General features: G+C 38.4%; 3 protein-coding genes and 3 non-coding genes across 6 annotated transcripts; 3 read left to right on the plus strand and 3 right to left on the minus strand.

Moving 5' to 3' along the window:
- Positions 1 to 663: 663 nt before the first annotated feature.
- LOC111444320 (polyamine-modulated factor 1-binding protein 1) lies at positions 664 to 2791 on the minus strand. Its single transcript, XM_023082376.1, has one exon. It carries the CDS (start codon positions 2674 to 2676, stop codon positions 874 to 876), a length of 1803 nt encoding a protein of 600 aa, XP_022938144.1. The 5' UTR covers positions 2677 to 2791; the 3' UTR covers positions 664 to 873.
- A 1665-nt stretch (positions 2792 to 4456) lies between these two features.
- Positions 4457 to 9593, minus strand: LOC111444321 (receptor-like cytosolic serine/threonine-protein kinase RBK2). Its single transcript, XM_023082377.1, has 9 exons — positions 9188 to 9593; positions 7991 to 8100; positions 7532 to 7897; positions 7184 to 7435; positions 6950 to 7107; positions 5258 to 5337; positions 5046 to 5181; positions 4813 to 4962; positions 4457 to 4736 (listed from the first exon to the last, which is right to left on the minus strand). The coding sequence occupies exons 1-9, from the start codon at positions 9223 to 9225 to the stop codon at positions 4569 to 4571; spliced, it is 1458 nt and encodes a 485-aa protein (XP_022938145.1). The 5' UTR covers positions 9226 to 9593; the 3' UTR covers positions 4457 to 4568.
- A 3301-nt stretch (positions 9594 to 12894) lies between these two features.
- Positions 12895 to 12978, plus strand: TRNAS-CGA. The gene has a single exon. It is a non-coding gene; the product is annotated as a tRNA-Ser (tRNA).
- Positions 12979 to 13254: 276 nt separating this feature from the next.
- On the plus strand, positions 13255 to 13336 carry TRNAS-CGA. Its single transcript has one exon. It is a non-coding gene; the product is annotated as a tRNA-Ser (tRNA).
- A 1586-nt stretch (positions 13337 to 14922) lies between these two features.
- TRNAS-CGA lies at positions 14923 to 15004 on the plus strand. Its single transcript has one exon. It is a non-coding gene; the product is annotated as a tRNA-Ser (tRNA).
- Positions 15005 to 17132: 2128 nt separating this feature from the next.
- On the minus strand, positions 17133 to 18153 carry LOC111444206. The gene has a single exon (XM_023082217.1). The coding sequence runs from the start codon at positions 18023 to 18025 to the stop codon at positions 17252 to 17254; it is 774 nt and encodes a 257-aa protein (XP_022937985.1). The 5' UTR covers positions 18026 to 18153; the 3' UTR covers positions 17133 to 17251.
- Positions 18154 to 18519: the final 366 nt, after the last annotated feature.

The raw sequence follows: 18519 nt of genomic DNA on the forward strand, positions 1-18519 counted from the left end.
GAGAGGTAGTCAATAAAAATTTCTTCCGGTTGGCTAAACGAGGTTTGGGTCGAGTATTAAATTCTTGTCCCGTTGCTTATATGTATATATGTATGTATGTGTGTATATATATATATCACTTTATTTATTATTTCTTTCGTGTTCCCCGTTCTATAGACATCTCTATTACGGTTGCTGTTATTATTGTTGTCATTATCGTTTATTGACTAAAATTTACCTTGAAATGTAGGAAAAATGGCGTCTTTCACAAGGAGTTGGGATTGTCGTCATTATCATCATTATCGTTTATCAACTAAAATTTATCTTGAAATGTAGGAAAAATAGCGTTTTTCACAGGGAGTTGGAGTCATTGGAAAGTGGGAATGAATTTTCTATTAGATCCCATCTTCTCCTAGCGATCTCATAAACAAGTTTTCGTTTAAGAAATTATTGCATCTTGTCCCCTTGTAGTATTCATCGTGATTCGAGGGAAACCATCATCGTTTAGGCTTTGGCCACCGAACCTAGCAAAGACGGTGAAGGGATCTACCATAATTTTAAAAAGTAGGATCCTTTCTTTTCCGAAAATCAATTCTATAACTATTACAAAAAATCTACCGTTACATTGTAAATTTGATTTAGTCCGTTTATATAGCCTTTCAAATCTTCAAGAACTCTTAAATCTTAAAAGCAAATTGAATTTTCAATATTGCTCATCTCCCATTTCCCCTATTGCATAAAAGAGTACTTCAAATGATACTAAAAGCTTTATACTATTATATCATCATATTAGTTCTCATTCAAACTACCAAATCAGCAATTCAACGTTGATCCACCAAATGGTTAACCTACAAAACCACAGCCCCGGCCACGGCCTCGGTCTCGGTCTCGGTCTCAGCCTCGGCCTTTGCTAAAATAAGCAGCAGAGATAGCAGCCAAGATGGTCGTTGCAGCAGTAACCAACGTGAAGAAGCTCTTCTTCTTCCGTTCCTCCGCTCGGGCGGTCTCGAGACTCTGCTTCATTTCTCCCACCATCTTCTCCTTGTTCATGAAAGATGCTTTGATTGCATCCAAGTGTTCAACAAATGCCTTTGATTCCCCTTCCTCCTTCTCATAACCATCACACACACTCAAACAAGTCTCCTTCAACAATGCCAAAGCCTTCTCTGAATCATCAACAGCTGATTTCACCTTCCCTTTCAGTTCATCGATCCTACTCTCCGCTTCTAGCAAGCTTTTCTCCATCCGATCCCTTTCCCCAACCAAGACCTCGATCCGCCTCTCCCTCTCCTTCGCTACATTCATCGACTCCACCCGTGCCGTCTTCGTTTTCTCAAGCTCAACCATGGCTTCTTCAATCCTCTTCTCCTTATCCTCGAGCAACAAACCAAGCTTATCCCTCTCTAACGAAACTCCGTTTAGAGCTTTTCGAAGACAACCCATTTGAGATAGCAACTCCTCATTTCTCGCTTTCTCGACACTCCTCGACTCAGTCAAAGAAGTCACAGCTTCTTTCAGTTTACTCGATTCTCTTTGCAAGTCCACAACAACATTCTCCACTTCCACTTTTGCCTCCTCCATTTTAGCTTTCTCACGAGTGATTATCTCAATTGTGCGTCGTAAACTCAGAGCCTCCTGTTCAACTCGATTCAGATTCACATTAACCGAATCTCTCTGTTGAGTTAACATCTCTACATCTTTCTCCTTCCTCTGTAACTCTTTCACTAAACCATCAACCTCCATTAACAGACCACTCTCTTTCTCCACAGCTTCTTCAATTCTCTTCACAAGCTCAGAAATTACCTTACCATTCTCTTCCTTCTCCTGTTTGAGACCGAACGAACTCTCGTTCAACTCAGCCACTTCCTTCCCTAACCTCTCAATCTCCATTTCCAAAGCTTTCTTTTCCTTCTCAACCTCTACTTTCTCCTTCGTTTTCAAGTCGACTTTCCTCTCCAAATCTTCAATAACCCTACCGGATTCATCCAATAACCTCTTAACCAATTCCTTCTCTTTCAACAGATTCCCATTCATAACCTCACTCTCCATCTTCTCACCCGACAACTTCTTGCATTTCACCTTCAAATCCTCTATCTCTTCCAAAGCCCTTCTCTCATTCTTCTCCATTTCAACCATTTTCCTCCTCAAATCCCCTGTTTCCTCAAACAATCCATCAAAATCAGCCTTAATCCCGTCCCTCTCACAACAAACCTTCATCCATTTCTCCCTCTCTTCCTCAACCTTCAAAACAAGCCCATTGTTCTCACCTTTCAATCTCCCAATCTCAACATTCTTCACTCTCTCACTCTCAACTAACCTACAGATAACCCCTCCCATTTCCTCCATTTGAGTCTGTAAATAAACATGAACAACATTTCTCTCTAGTTCTAAGCCAGAAACACCATCACACGCCACACTTAACTCACACATTACCTGTTTCTTCTCATCCGCATTCTTCTTCAAGTCAAGCTCCAAACCCTCTTTAGCCTGAACCAGAGCTCCAAACTCCTTTCTCTTCTCGTGTGTCTCCTTCAAAAGACGCTCGTTCAACGATTTCAAGCTCTGCAACTGAGACTTCTCCACAGATTCATCCACAGCAGATTTGAGTAGTTGTTGCTCCGAATCTCTATTCTCCTCCTGATGATCCGGAACTTTCTTTGGCTCGTTCCCCGATCGCGTGGGCTTCTTCTTCGCCATTGTTCAAGGATTTTGAAAGGATTGCGGCTGGGTCAGATAGGGTTTTGAAGGGAGAGAAGAGGATAGGAAAATGGAGGGTTTTTTTCGGGAATTTCAAATTTGAAGTGAAGTGGAGAGTGAATCGGTGCGGCTCTTGTTTAAGAACAGTCTTAATTTGAATTAGCCATTTTCCACGTGTCACTCGTTTATTGGATACTATTTTTTAATTTGGAAATAAATATAGATATTGGAAATTTAAGAGTATTAATTGCTTTACCAAATACACACATTATCTCTATTTTATTTTATTAAAAAACTATATAATTTGTTATTTTTAAAATTATTTTTTAAAATAACGCTAAATTATAGAAAATATCATTCACTCGGACTAAAATTAATTTATATTCTTAAATTTTTAATTTTAAAAAAATTAAATATTGTTCGAGAATCAAATTTTTCTCTTCCGGACAAAAAAACGATGAACAGTAAGATATGCAAAAGGTTGACAAAAGAATCTTCTTAATTGATCACGGTAAATATATTAATTTAAACTACAAAATCTTTATCGGTACAAATTCGAAGCCAGTAGGTGCCGAATTTGGATTCTAAATTGTAGTCCGAAGCCTTGAAGTTACAGGTAATTAGGTAACGTGACATGTGTCAGGGGATGTAAGGAAATGTTGATGTCATAATGTAATTTTGGACACGAACGTTACACTACTTCTATATACGTGTCAATTTTATATTAACAATATCTAAGACCGTTTGATAAATTTTTTTTTTTAATTTTTTAAAACCAACCTTACGAACCAAATACTATTTATGGATTTCTTTATTACTTTTTATATATAAGATAAGTTTTTTAAAAATTAATAATAAAAATTTTCAAAATTTTGTTTGAATTTTGACTTTAGAACTCAAATATGGGACCGTGGGATGTGGTTTGAGTGAGCTACCCTGTGGCACATTTGTGACATCACAGTGTGAGTGAGTGTGACGAGACGAGTGTTTCGGGTGACTTTCATTGAAATTGGTTTTTTAAGGACAGTACCGGGCGGCACGGGTGTGCCGGTATTGCGCCCCAGCCCACGTGTTTGGAGGTTGCTACATACACCCATCATCGGGCACGGTATTTGTAAATGACACGACATGGGCACGAGAAGGCCAATGTCTCGATAGAACTCGGATGGATGGATGTTCGGGAAGTCTCTATGGCACCTTCGAGGATTTACGTTCACTTTTATTTTAAAAAATAATGAAATATCTAAAGTCATGTATCGAAAAATAAGACACTGATCACCACTTTTAAACATTGGCACTTTGATTCTTACATGGTTGAACTAAAAAAAAAAATTATACTTTCATCTCGGGTTTTTTCTTATAAAATTTAGAATGTTCTGATTTCATTGATCACAAATCGAGAAAAACAATCTTATCTACTTAAAAACTTGGTTTTATCAAAGTTTTATCACTCTCAATAACAGATAGAGCGTAAATACATAGCGTCATAAAATTTTCATCTATCAATTACAAGCATAGATACAGTGCGTCATAAAATTTCCAAGAACAAAAAGAAGAAACGAGCTACCCCTCTTCTTTTTTTGACCTAATCCTTCTCGGAAACAACGAAACATCTTTTCTTCCAAATTTTCTACGCTTTCTTTTTCTATGTTGTTCTGTCCACTCTCTAACAGCAACGTGGACATTCCGTTCACCCTCTAACAACAATGATAATTTAGAAACTTTTCAAAAAAATAAAGGGTATTAACGTAATTTTCAAAAGCTTACGAGGGTTATCGGGTCGGGTCAAAGCTTAGGTGTATTTGAATCCTCATTGAAGAATGTAGTACAAATATAGGGATTAAGGGCCAAAGCTCATGTGTTAACATTCCTTTAGGTGAAGGTGAATACTTTCAACACCCAAGAGCAAGCTGCCTGTGTTTTTTAAGATCCCTTAGGTATCTAGTTTGGTTGTATTCTTGTGCATCGAACAGCTCTTCCGAGTACGTTCGTTGCAGTGTCGCCCTGGTGTTCTTTTCACACTCCACTACGTATTGGTCGCCTCTTAGTAGGACGTAGACCTGTAATTAATCAGAGTGTTCCGTTCCATTACATGTTCAATGAAGAGAAGATGACATGTAGTAGTTTCCTACTTGCCTGACTCATTCGAGGTCGGAGAATAGGAGACTGCTCGATGCACAAAGAAGCAGTCAAAATCACTCGTTCCATCTCTTCGAGATCGTATCTTTTACTAAGACAGGGATCGATGAGCTCCTCGTGATTGTTGCTATCTAGTAGAGGCTTTGCCTAAAATAAAGAAATTTTTTAATGGTGGTGTGTAGAATGAACTAGGCACTTGTAGAGTTCGTTCGTTCAAATGTTATCGTTACCCATAATACGAGGCTTTGACGTAATTCGTCCAAAGCTTGACGACCGGTTATGAGCTCCAACAACAGAACACCTAAAGAATAAATATCAGTCTTCTCATCAACTATTCCATGCATGAAATATTCCGGAGCAAAGTATCTGCATTGAAGAGATGAGAAATGTAACGACCCAAAAACGAGTAACGTCGAGGAGAAAAATGTAGGCGTCTACTGACCCGAACGTGCCCTCGAATTTTGACACGCTGTAGTGAGTCCACTGTTTGGGTAGCCACTTCGCAAGCCCAAAATCACAAATCTGCATAGATTCGAGTTTAGAAGGATCTCAATCATGAAATAAGATAGAATATAAATAAAGTTTTCCTCGACATTTTTCCGTAAAACGAAGAGTTCGATGAACCACGAAGGACCAATATTTTTTTCTTCCCTCTAGCTTTGTACAAGTGTTGACATAACAGTATTAAAACAAAGAGGTCAAGCCCACCTCTAGTAGATATTGTCCGCTTTGAACCGTTACGAATTGCTGTCAGCCTCACCGTTTTAAAACGCGTCCATTAGGGAGAGGTTTCCACACTTTTATAAGAATTACTCCGTTCCCCTCTCTAACCAACGTGGGATCTCACAATCCACCCCCTTGGGGGGTCAACATTCTGGCTAACTGTGATAAGGACGCTGGGCCACAAAGGGGGGTGGATTTGGTGGCGGTCCCACATTGATTGGAGAAAGGAACGAGTGCCAGCGAGGACGCTGGGCCCGAAGGGGGGTGGATTGTGATGTCCCACATTGGTTGGGGAGGAGAACAAAACACCCTTTATAAGAGCGTGGAAACCTTCCCCTAGCAGACACGTTTTAAAGCCTTGAGGGGAAGCCAAATAGGACAATATCTACTAGCGGTGGATCTTGGTCGTTACATTGGCACATAACGAAACACCCTTTATAAGGGCGTGGAAACTTTCCCCTAGCAGACACGTTTTAAAGCCTTGAGGAGAAGCCCAAAGAGGACAATATCTGCTAGCGGTGGATCTTGGTCGTTACACTGGCACATCGCTCGATGTCTAGCTCTGATACTATTTGTAACATCCCAAGTCCACCGCTAGCAGATAATGTCTTCTTTGGACTTTTCCTTCCAGACTTCCCCTCAAGATTTTAAAACTCGTCCACTAGGGAGAGGTTTCCACACCCTTATAAGGAATGCTCTGTTCCCCTCTCCAATCGATATGGGATCTGTGTCTTCACTGGCATACCGCTTGATGTCTAGTTCTGATACCATTTATAACAGCCTAAGTCCACCACTAGTAGATATTGTCCTCTTTGGGCTTTTCCTTCCGAACTCCTCCTCAAGATTTTAAAACGCGTCCACTAGGGAGAGGTTTCCACACCCTTACAAGGAATGATTCATTCCCCTCTCCAATTGATGTGGGATCTCACAGTCCACCCCCTTGGGGGCCAACGTCCTCGCTGGCACATCATCCAGTGTCTAGCTCTAATACCATTTGTAACAGTCCAAGTCCATCATTAGTAGGTATTTTCCTCTTTAGACTTTTCCTTCCGAACTTCCCCTCAAGGTTTTAAAATGCGTCCACTAGGGAGAGGTTTTGGATAAGGAATGCTTCGTTCCCTTCTCCAACCAATGTGGGATATCACAATCCACCCCACTTGGGGGCTAGTGTCCTCGCTGGCACACTATCCGGTGTCTAGCTCTGATACCATTTGTAACATTCTAAGCCCACCGCTGGCAGATATTGTCCATTTTGGCCCATTACAGATCACCGTCAGTCTCACAACTTTAAAACACATCCGCTAGAGAGAGGTTTCAACACCCTTACGAGGAATGCATCGTTCTCCTCTCCAACCGATGTAAGATCAGTAAAGATTCAATATGTAACAACTATTTAGAACATGAAAGCTACCTGAGGTTCGAAATCTTCCGTAAGCAAAACATTATCGGCCTTGATATCTCGATGAATGATACGCCTCTGACAATTATCATGGAGATACAAAAGACCATCGGCTATACCAAGAGCGATCTTGTATCGTTTACACCAGTCGAGTTTGCTTGCATTTGGACCTGGAAAACGATGAACAAAGGGATGAACAAGAACTCTAAAAATCAAAGAACAATTCAATAAGGTTAAAGGAATCACCACGAAGAAAAGATCCTAAACTTCCATTTGGAGACAACTTGAACACAAGGTGCATGCCTCCGTCTATGCTACAACCAATCAATTTAGCAGTGTTAGGATGATCAATATGAACAATGATGCCAAGCTCAGACAAGAAGCAAGCAGCTCTCTCATCTGTTGTTCCTTTAGTCAGCATCTTCACTGCTATCAGCTGCCCGTCTTGTAAACGCCCTTTGTAAACCTCGGCGTAGCCGCCTTTCCCGATCATATTGTCTTAAAAAACGAACGAAAACAATCCATGAACTGATAAACTGAGCTGACATCAAAGTTAGTATAGAAGTATATGAATCATGATGAATAGCAACGAACCATGGCTAAACTTGTTGGTTGCGGTTTGGAGTTCGGGGAACGTGAAGTTTCTCAACGACGACTTGAACTTGAACAAGTCACTTAGCCCTGGATTCTCTCTCCCGGTCTTGCTCTCTCTTCTCGACATCTTCAGCACCCCAAGAGGAGGAAAAGAGGCTAAACGTCTGAATGATTTCTTCTTCCATGAACTAAAGAACTTTTTCCAGTGAGAAAGAGCTGTTGATTGTGAAGCTTGATTCTCTGATTCTTGGTTACTTTCATTCAACGAATCAGGATCGAATTCCGAACTTTGTAAGCTTGCTTCCAAAACTCCTCTAGGAGATAACACATCACGTTGCTCGATTTCGAAGTCGAAACACCTCAAGTCTATAGAACACGGCACGGGGAAAGCCAGAATTCATCAGGCTAAATGATGTTGTTATAGAAGTATACGAAACCGAAAAACGAATGGATAATCACCTCGAGCCGAAGCAGACGAGAAGATATTGCTTCGCATTTTATGCTTCCCATAAGTAGCCATGTAGAGGGGAGGCTTTTTTGCTACTTCTCCCAAACCCCTATTGTTGTCCCTATAAACCAACAGAATGTGTTAATGTTGCAAGAAGTTTTTAAAGTCCCTATGGAAACGCTACTGATATTGAAATACGAAGAACGACTCTTTTACTTATTTCGACGAATCTAGCCCCACCCCAACTTCGACTAACTCGACATCAATTCTACGAGACATCAAGGATTTTCGTTCAGGGCTAGAACCCAGAACCTTCAAGAACTCCCCTCCAAACATCCCAAAAGGAGTGATTACGATTATGATATGGCCACAGACTCAATTTTGTATTGCTTTATAATTCTTGAACTTGAGGACTCTTTTACTTATTTCGACGAGTTTGACCCCACCTCAACTTCGACTACCTCGACATCATTTCTACGAGACATCAATGATTTTCGTTCAAGGCTAGAACCCAAAACCTTCAAGAATTCCCCTTCAAACATCCCAATCACCACATACTCAGTCTAGTATTGCTTTCGTATTCTTGAATTTGAGGACTCTTTTACTTATTTCGACGAATCTAGCCCCACCCCAACTTCGACTACCTCGACATCAATTCTACGAGACATCAAGGATTTCCGTTCAAGCCTAGAACCCAGAACCTTCAAGAACCCCCCTCCAAAACATCTCCAAAAGAGTGATTATGATTATGACTACGACCACACACTCAGTTTAGTATCGCTTTTGTGTTCTTGAATTTGAGGGACATCCCTTAGCGTTCTAACTATTTTAAGATGTTTTCTGAACATAATTGTTTCAAATTCAACTAATCATTCTTAACTTTTAACAGACACATCATTGAAAGAACATACCTCAACATACTCATTCTCAAATCTCAAGTGATCAAATATATCAAAACAAAAACAGATCATTACATTGTTCTTAGCTTCCTTCCTCATAAACAAACATGGGAATAGGGAAATCCCCAAAAGAACCAAACAAAAAACGAACAAAAAGAAACCAGACAGTGATCATGAATCCAAAAGGGGATGCAACATTCCTCAAGAAATGATAAAAAAAACAAACACCCAGAAACCAAAATCCAAAAAAACAAATCCCCAAATCATCAACAGAGCATAAGAACATCTGAAAATGAAACGGGCATATACCTTAGATCACAAGCTTTGCGAGTTGCATCATTCTCCATGGCGAAAACTCTGAAACAGAGAGAAACAGAGACAAGAGATCTATAAAAAAACACGACAGAAAAGGAAGGTCCAACTAGGGGATACCCTTCCGAAGAGGCTCCACTAAAGAAGGGTAAATTGTTTTGGTGTATGAATGGACACAGAAACGCTCGTTTGGGAGGTAAGAAGAAGGAAATGGGGGTATCGTGGTGGGATGTTTAGAGCGGCCTAAAAATGGAGCAATGCGAATGGGGAATAGATTTTGATTTGATTAATTGTTGATCGTGTTCGAGGAGATGAGGTGCGTGAGTTTCGGCCATGGAGGTTCTCCGAAGAGGTAGAGATGGTGAAATGGCCTGTAGAGCGACTTCTTCTCTCAAACCTTCAAAATGCGGCAGAGGAGAGAGAGAGAGAAATATCCTTCAGGTTTTTAATTCAATATTTCTTTTAGATTAAAAAATTATTATTTTTTTGTTTTCAGACTCGTTCTACTCTCGGATCGATATTGTTTTCATAATTCGAACTTCTTCGGGGCCTAGCGTCCTTGCTGGCACACCCGGTGTCTACCTCCTTCAGGGTCTGACATTCTTGCTGACGATGTGGGATATCACAATCTACCCTCATTCGGGACTCAGTGTCTTTGTTGACGATGTGGGATATCACAATCCACCCTCATTCGGGGTCAACGTCCTTGTTGGCAATGTGGGATATCACAATCCACCCTCATTCGGTACCTAGCGTCTTTGCTGGCAATGAGGGATATCACAATCCACCCTCATTCCGGGCCTAGCGTGGCAATGTGAGATATCACAATCCACCCTCATTCGAGACTTAGTGACCTTGCTAGCAAGGTGGGATATCACAATTCACCCTCATTCGGGGTCTATCGTCCTTACTGGCAATGTGGAATATCAGAATTCACCCTCATTCAGGACCTAGCGAGGTTCAGGACCTAGCAACCTTGCTGGCAAGATGGGATATCACAATTCACCCTCATTCGGGGCCTAACATCCTTGTTGGCAATGTGGAATATCACAATCCACCCTACTTCAGGGCCCGATGTCACGGTCATGCTTGTCCAAGGCATGTCACCCATGAGCATATACCCACGACACATTGAAACCTTAAACTGCAATTGAGACACCCAGTGTCTTTGCTGGCAATGTGAGATATCACAATCCACCCTCATTCGGGGCTCATCGTCTTCGCTAACACACTGTCGGTGTCCACCTCCTTTGGGGCAGCGTCCTTACTGGGTATGACTCCGATACCATTTGTAACAACTCAAGTCCAGCGCTAGCATATATTGTCCTCTTTCACCTTTCCCTCAAGGTTTTTAAAACACGTCTACTAGAGAAAGGTTTCTACGTCCTTACAAAGAATATTTTATTCTTCTACTCAACTGAGACGTTGATCTCACATATTGGTTTTAAATTCAATAAATACAAAAATGTACAAAATTATTTCAATTAATAATTAATTTTTTACTAAATACACGTATTTATATTTATATATAAATAATTAGTGATATTTTTTTAAAAAACATTATTTGATATAGAAATAATTTTAAAATTAGATCAAATAATTTATTTTATTTTATTCTATTCTCAGCTACAACACGAGCCATTAAACCAATGGATAATTAAAATAATAATCAAAACGACTCCTGACGAGTACACAAATTTAAACTTCAAACCACGAGAGAAAAACAGTAGATGTCAATTACAGCTGAGCTACAGTAATTACCGACTTGTTCGTTCTCGAAAAATGAGAAATTCGTAAAAAAGAAAGCAATATATTTAGAAGGTAATTTAAAATGAAAATGAATGGTGAATAAAAAAAAATGGGGCTGATTTTGTTGCCAATTTTAAGGTTCCAATAAAAATAATATAATTAATTTAAGTCAATTTTGATCCCTCTTTTTTGGAATGTTATAAGTACCTAACAACTTACCATGATTATTACTTTTATATATATATATATATATATTTTCGGTACGAGTTGATTGGGGGTAATTTGGGAAGTTTCGGGTTATTTATATAAATGTGTGCGCAATGACTTAAAGCCAGTGACATAATGAATTTAATTTTCGTCGGTAGATTAAGAGAAGTTGAATAATAATAATAATAATTATTATTATTATTATTTACAGAAATTAATTAGATCGTGATCGTTGACTAATTAGTAACCGATTGTTTGTCGTTACGACAGTCTCGATTCTTTTTTGGACGAATGTGCAAATGGTGAGATTGATCGAGTAGACTGGTTAAGGAGACAAACCTGAAATCTATTGAGTATTACTCGTGTTATGTTTGCTTACTTTGATAGGTCAAACTAAGTCCTCGTTTTATAAATGTCGATATGTTCGAGTGGTTAGAGAGATATGTTGGATGTTTTTTTTTTTATGCTAGTGGCATATTTATTTGTTTATTTACTTAATTAAATATAATTAATTTATTTCATATAAAAAAATATATTTTTATTAATGTCGATATGTTTGAGTGGTTAAAGAGACAGACTTGAAATCTGTTGCGTATTACCTGCATAGGTTTGAACCTTGACGTTTTTAAATAATACATGTCAAATCATGAGAGTTAGGCTTGCTTACTTAGAAAGATCAAACTATGTCTTCATTTTATAAATGTTGATATGCCCGAGTGGTTAAGGAGACAAACTCGGAATCTGTTGGGCATCGTTAGGTTCCGATCCTATTGTCGGAGTTTGAAATTTTTTATCATATGAACTAAATTTATAATTTAATAGTGACTTATTTATTCGTTTATTTACTTAATTAAATATAATTGATTTATTTAATAAAAACATAATTTTTTTTATCAATGTTGATATGTTTGGGTGGTTAAAGACCGTTGAACTTATAATTTATATTTATTAGAAACTACCCAAGTAGAATTGAGTCGTAATTTTACAACACGTGTAACTTTTATCTAAAATTGACCGAATATTATTGTCGATATGTTTGAATGGTTAAGGAGACAAACTTGAAATTTGTTGGGTTTCAGGTTCGAACCTTATTGTCATCGTTTTCAGAATTGAGTCGTAATTTTCCAACTGGAGTAACTTAAAAATCATTGTCGATATGTCCAAGTGGTTCGAACCCTGTCGACGTTTTAATTTACTTTTATTTTTATTAGAAACCGTCGTTATTTTTATCTAAATTTGACAAAATATCATTGTCGATATGTCTGAGTGGTTAAGGAGACGACTCAAAATCTGTTAGGTTTCACCCGCGCAGGTTCAAACCCTGCTGTTGACGTTTTTAATTTACTCGGTTGGGTTTCACCCGGCCAAAATTGAGTCGTTATTTTTCAACTCGAGTAACTTTTATCTAAATTTGACAAAATATCATTGTCGATATGTCCGAGTGGTTAAGGAGATAGACTTGAAATCTGTTGGGTTTCACCCACGCAAATTGAAGTCATTCTGCCCACGTTTTTAAATTACTTTTATTAGAAACTATCAAAGCAGAATTGAGTCGTTATTTTCAACTCGAGTAACTTTTATCTAAAATTGACCAAATAATAGTGTCGATATGTCCGAGTGGTTAAGGAGACAGACTTGAAATCTGTTGGGTTTCACCGCGCATACTTTTATTAGAAACCATCAAAGAAGAATTGAGTAGTTATTTTTCAACTCGAGTAACTTTTACCTAAAATTGATCAAATATCATTGTCGATATGTTTGAGTGGTTAAGGAGACAGACTCGAAATCTGTTGGGTTTTTCACCCGCGTAGGTTCGAACCCTACTGTCGACGTTTTAATTTACTTTTATTAGAAACGATTGAGTCGTTAATTTTTACCTAAAATTGACCAAATATCATTATCGATATGTTCGAGTGGTTAATGAGACAGACTTGAAATCTGTTGGGTTTCACCCGCACAAGTTCAAACCATTCTACCTACGTTTTTTATTTTCGAGTAACTTTTACCCAAATAAAATTAACCAAAAATAATACTTTAACCTTATTGTCATAATTGAGTCGTTATTTTCAACTCGAGTAACTTTTATCTAAAATTGACCAAATATCATTGTCGATATGTTCGAGTGGTTAAGAAGACAGACTCGAAATCTGTTGAGTTTCACCTGCGTAGGTTCGAACCCTACTGTCGATTTTAATTTACTTTTATTGGAAACCATCAAAGAAGAATTGAGTAGTTATTTTTCAACTCGAGTAACTTTTACCTAAAACTGGCCAAATATCATTATCGATGTGTCCGAGTGGTTAAGGAGACAGAGTCGAAATCGGTTGGGTTTCACGTGCGCAGGTTTGAACCCTGTTGTCGACGTTTTAATTTACTTTTATTTGAAACGATCAAAGTAGAATTGAGTCTTTATTTTCAACCCGAGTATCCTTTATCTAAACTTGACCAAATAATAGTGTCGATATGTTCGAGTGGTTAAGGAGACAGACTTGAAATCTGTTGCGTTTCCCGTGCAAGTTCAAACCATTCTACCCATGTTTTTAAATTACTTTTATTAGAAACGATCAAAGCATTGAGTCATTATTTTCAACTCGAGTAGCTTTTATCTAAAATTGCCAAATAACAATGTCGATATGTCCGAGTGGTTAAGGAGACAGACTTGAAATCTGTTGGGTTTCACCCGTGCGCAAGTTCAAACCATTCTACCCACATTTTAATTTACTTTTATTAGAAACTATCAAGGCAGAATTGAGTCGTTATTTTCAACTTGAGTAACTTTTATCTAAAATTGTCAAATATCATTGTAGATATGTTCGAATGGTTAAGGAGAGTCGTTATTTTCAACTTGAGTAACTTTTATCTAAAATTGTCAAATATCATTGTAGATATGTTCGAATGGTTAAGGAGACAGACTCAAAATCTGTTGGGTTTCCACAGGTTCAAACCCTGTTTTAATCTACTTTTATTAGAAACGATCAAAGCATAATTGAGTCGTTAATTTTTAACTCGAGTAACTTTTATTTAAAATTGACCAAAAATAATTGTCGATATGTCCGAGTGGTTAAGGAGACAGACTTGAAATCTATTGGGTTTTACCCACGCAGGTTCGAACCTTGCTGTTCGTTAATTTTCAACTCGAGTAACTTTTACCTAAAATTGACCAAAAATAATTGTTGATATGTCCGAGTGGTTAAGGAGACAGACTTGAAATCTGTTGGGTTCCACCAATACAGGTTCGAACCTTGTCGAAATTGACCAAATATCATTGTCGATATGTCCTTGTAGTTAAGGAGACAAACTTGAAATCTGTTGGGTTTCACCCGCGCAGTTTTGAACCAAGCTGTTTTTAATTTATTTTTATTAGAAACCATCAAAGAAGAATTGGGTAGTTAATTTTCAACTCGAGTGACTTTTACCTAATATTGACCAAATATCATTGTCGATATGTCCGAGTGGTTAAGGAGACAGACTCGACACCCGCGTAGGTTCGAACCCTACTGTCGGCGTTTTAAGTTACTTTTATTAGAAACCATCAAAGAAAAATTGAGTAGTTATTTTTCAACTCGAGTAACTTTTACCTAAGATTGACCTAATATCATTGTCGATATGTTCGAGTGATTAAGGAGACAGACTTGAAATCTGTTGGGTTTCACCCGCACAGTTTTGAACCTTATTATCGACAGTTTTAATTTACTTTTATTACAAACTATCAAGGCAGAATTGAGTCGTTATTTTCAACTCGAGTAACTTTTATCTAAAATTGACCAAATATCATTGTCGATATGTCCGAGTGGTTAAGGAGACAGACTCGAAATCTATTGGGTTTCACCCGCACAGGTTTGAACCCTGCTGTCGACGTTTTAATTTACTTGTATTGGAAACCATCAAAGGAGAATTGAGTAGTTATTTTTCAACTCGAGCAACTTTTACCTAAAATTGACCAAATATCATTGTCGATATGTCCGAGTGGTTAAGGTGACAAACTCGAAATCTGTTGGGTTTCTTCCGCGCAGGTTTGTACCCTGCTCGACGTTTTAATTTAGTTTTATTAGAAACGATCAAAGCAGAATTGAGTCGTTAATTTTCAACTCGAGTTACTTTTATCTAAAATTGATCAAAAATAATTGTCGATATGTCCGAGTGGTTAAGGAGACAGACTTGAAATCTATTGGGTTTCACCCGCGTGGTTAAGTAGATAGACTTGAAATCTGTTGGGTTTCACCGGTTTGAACCTTATTGTCGACAGTTTTAATTTACTTTTATTAGAAACTATCAAGGCAGAATTGAGTCGTTATTTTCTACTCGAGTAACTTTTATCTAAAATTGACCAAAAATCATTGTCGATATGTCCGAGTGGTTAAGGAGACAAACTTGAAATCTGTTGGGTTTCACCCGCGTAAGGTTCAAACCTTATTGTCTTTTAATTTACTTTTATTAGAAACTATCAAAGCAAAATTGAGTCGTTAATTTTCAACTCGAGTAACTTTTACCAAAAATAATTGTCGATATGTCCGAGAAACCCACGCAGGTTTGAACATGAATTGAGTCGTTATTTGAAACTCGAGTTATTTTTATCTAAAATTGTCCAAATGTCATTGTTGATATGTCCGAGTGGTTAAGGAGACAGACTTGAAATTTGTTGGTTTGACCTGCGCAGGTTCAAACCTTGCTGTTGACGTTTTAATTTACTTTTATTAAAAACCATCAAAGAAGAATTAGGTAGTTATTTTTCAACTCAAGTAACTTTTACCACTCGAGTAACTTTTACCTAAAATTGACCAAATATTATTGTCGATATGTCTGAGTGGTTAAGGAGACAGACTTGAAATCTGTTGGGTTTCACCCGTGCAGGTTTGAACCTTACACGTTTTAATTTACTTTTATTAGAAACTATCAAAGCAGAATTAAGTCGTTATTTTCAAAACGAGTAACTTTTATCTAAAATTGACTAAATATCATTGTCGATATATTCAACTGGTTAAGGAGACAGACTTGAAATCTGTTGGCTTTCACCTGCGTAGGTTCGAACCTTATTGTCTACAATTTTAATTACTTTTGTTTGGTTTCACCCGTGCTGTTGACGTTTTAATTTACTTTTATTAGAAACCATCAAAGAAGAATTAAGTAGTTATTTTTCAACTCGAGTAACTTTTACCTAAAATTGACCAAATGTCATTGTCGATATGTTCGAGTGGTTAAGGAGATAGACTCGAAATCTGTTGGGTTTCACTCGCGCAGATTTGAACCCTGCTGTCGAAGTTGGGTTTCACCCGCGCAGATTCGAACCCTGCTGTCGAAGTTGGGTTTCACCCGCGCAGATTCGAACCCTGCTGTCGAAGTTGGGTTTCACCCGCGCAGATTCGAACCCTGCTGTCGAAGTTTTTATTTATTTTTATTATAAACTATCAAATCGTAATTTTTCAACTCAAGTAACTTTTATCTAAAATGGACCAAATATCATTGTCAATATGCATGAGTGAGTGGTAATTTGAACTTTAAATGTTTTTACCCTAATTTTTGGTTAAAAGTTAATTAATATATCACCTGCCTCGACGCACTTCGTAAGAACGCAACTACTAACCAACCAATGTTCTAAAGTTCTAGGTCTTATATCTCTTCACACATTCTCCTCATACGTTATGAGAGGCTAGCTTCCTCATACTCCTCTACTTTATTGTTTAGCGTCTGATTGCTCTAAAACTTCACGAGAATCTCTCGATCGATTATCGTTTATCACCTCCGATAAGTGGTACAAAGTCTTCTCAAAAACACTTCTTTTACTCTTCATTCATGATAGGTTATTATTATAAAACTAAGAATATATAAATTAAAGTTTTATTTTTTAAATAATAATAATAATAAATAAATAAATAACATAAAATAATTAAATGTAAGTGGATCTTTTCCTTGGAAATTGCATTCCAGAATATTCCATTTCAAAAATTACTTTTTTTTAAAAATAAATAAATAAATTGACACTCCCCAGAAATTCAAATAATAATAATAATAATAATAAGATTATCTCAATTTTATGCACACCCACCGCTTCATTAAATTTCTACCGACTGAATTTTAATAAAATAAAAAAAAAAAAAAATAAAAATCTTAACTCGTTGTCACGCAGTGCTGCCTCCACACATCCAAATTCCGGTGGTGGTGGCCACGGTGGTGCTCACGGCGGCGCTGGTGGTTCACCACCTCAACACACCGCCGGAATTCCACCTGCCCTTCTTTCACAAACCCATCTTCTTCTACCTCTTCCTCTTCAATCCTATCCTCCTCTTCCTCGTCCTCGTCCTTAATAAGATGCAATCTCAACCGTCCATCTTCGCGACACGCGCGAAGAATCTCCGTCCGTTCGATCTTCACCTCAGTCAGTTCCAACCTCCCATCCTTCCTAACCGACCGGAGATAAAAATTAGGATGACCATGTTGATTCAACGACGTCAACGGCGGCGGAAACCTCCTCACCACCACCCTCCTCCGCCGCACCCGAACCGTACACCCACCACCACTATCTCCCCCATTTTCCACACCCATCATCTCATCATTAACCAATCGTTCATCGGAGCTTTCAAATCCGAGGCTCTCGGTACACGACATCAACCCATCAACGCCACCGCCAACGGCGTCGAGGAAACCAACTCCGCCGGGATCCTGTCGTGGGGTCGCCGGCGAGGAACAGAGAGGCTTCAAAACAGAGGAGGATTCGAGAATATTGGGGGATTTGAATTGGGTGAGATTGTCGTCGGAAATCAAGCCCAACCCGAGAAGGGGATGTTCGGCGGCGGCGGCGGCGGCGGAGGGGGCGGATTTGGGAGAGAAGGTGTCGGCGAAGGACATGAAAGAGTAGAGGCTTTTTCTGTACAAATTGATCATAATTGGGTGTGTTTTTGTGTTTGGATTGGGGAAATAATGAAGGAGGTGAGGAGAAGAAGGTATTAATAATGGTGAGGGCGTTATGGGATATGGTGAAGAGAGTGCCAACGGGGTGAGGAAAGGGTGCCGGGTCCCACGAGAGATGCCTAAACCCAAAAGACTTGGGATATCAACATTTTTTTCTTTTACTATTTTTAATAATTATATCCGTTCCTCAGCTTGGTCGACTCGCACTACTTCAATCCAATCATAAACGTTCCATTGGGTTAGATTTTTTCGATTTGGATTGGGTTCCGTTTTTGAAGAATTGAAAATTTGGATGGGTACAGTAGTTGATTGAAATAAGATGTGTGACTGTGAGATCCCACGTCGGTTAGAGAAGGGAACGAAACCTCTCTTCTAATAGATGCGTTTTAAAATTATGAGGCTGACGATGATATGTAACAGGCTAAAATAGACAATATTTGTTAGCGGTGGGCTCGAGGTGTTACAAA

The sequence above is a fragment of the Cucurbita moschata genome, unplaced genomic scaffold (genome assembly GCF_002738365.1).
Source record: "Cucurbita moschata cultivar Rifu unplaced genomic scaffold, Cmos_1.0 Cmo_Scf00006, whole genome shotgun sequence".
Taxonomy (NCBI): domain Eukaryota; kingdom Viridiplantae; phylum Streptophyta; class Magnoliopsida; order Cucurbitales; family Cucurbitaceae; genus Cucurbita; species Cucurbita moschata.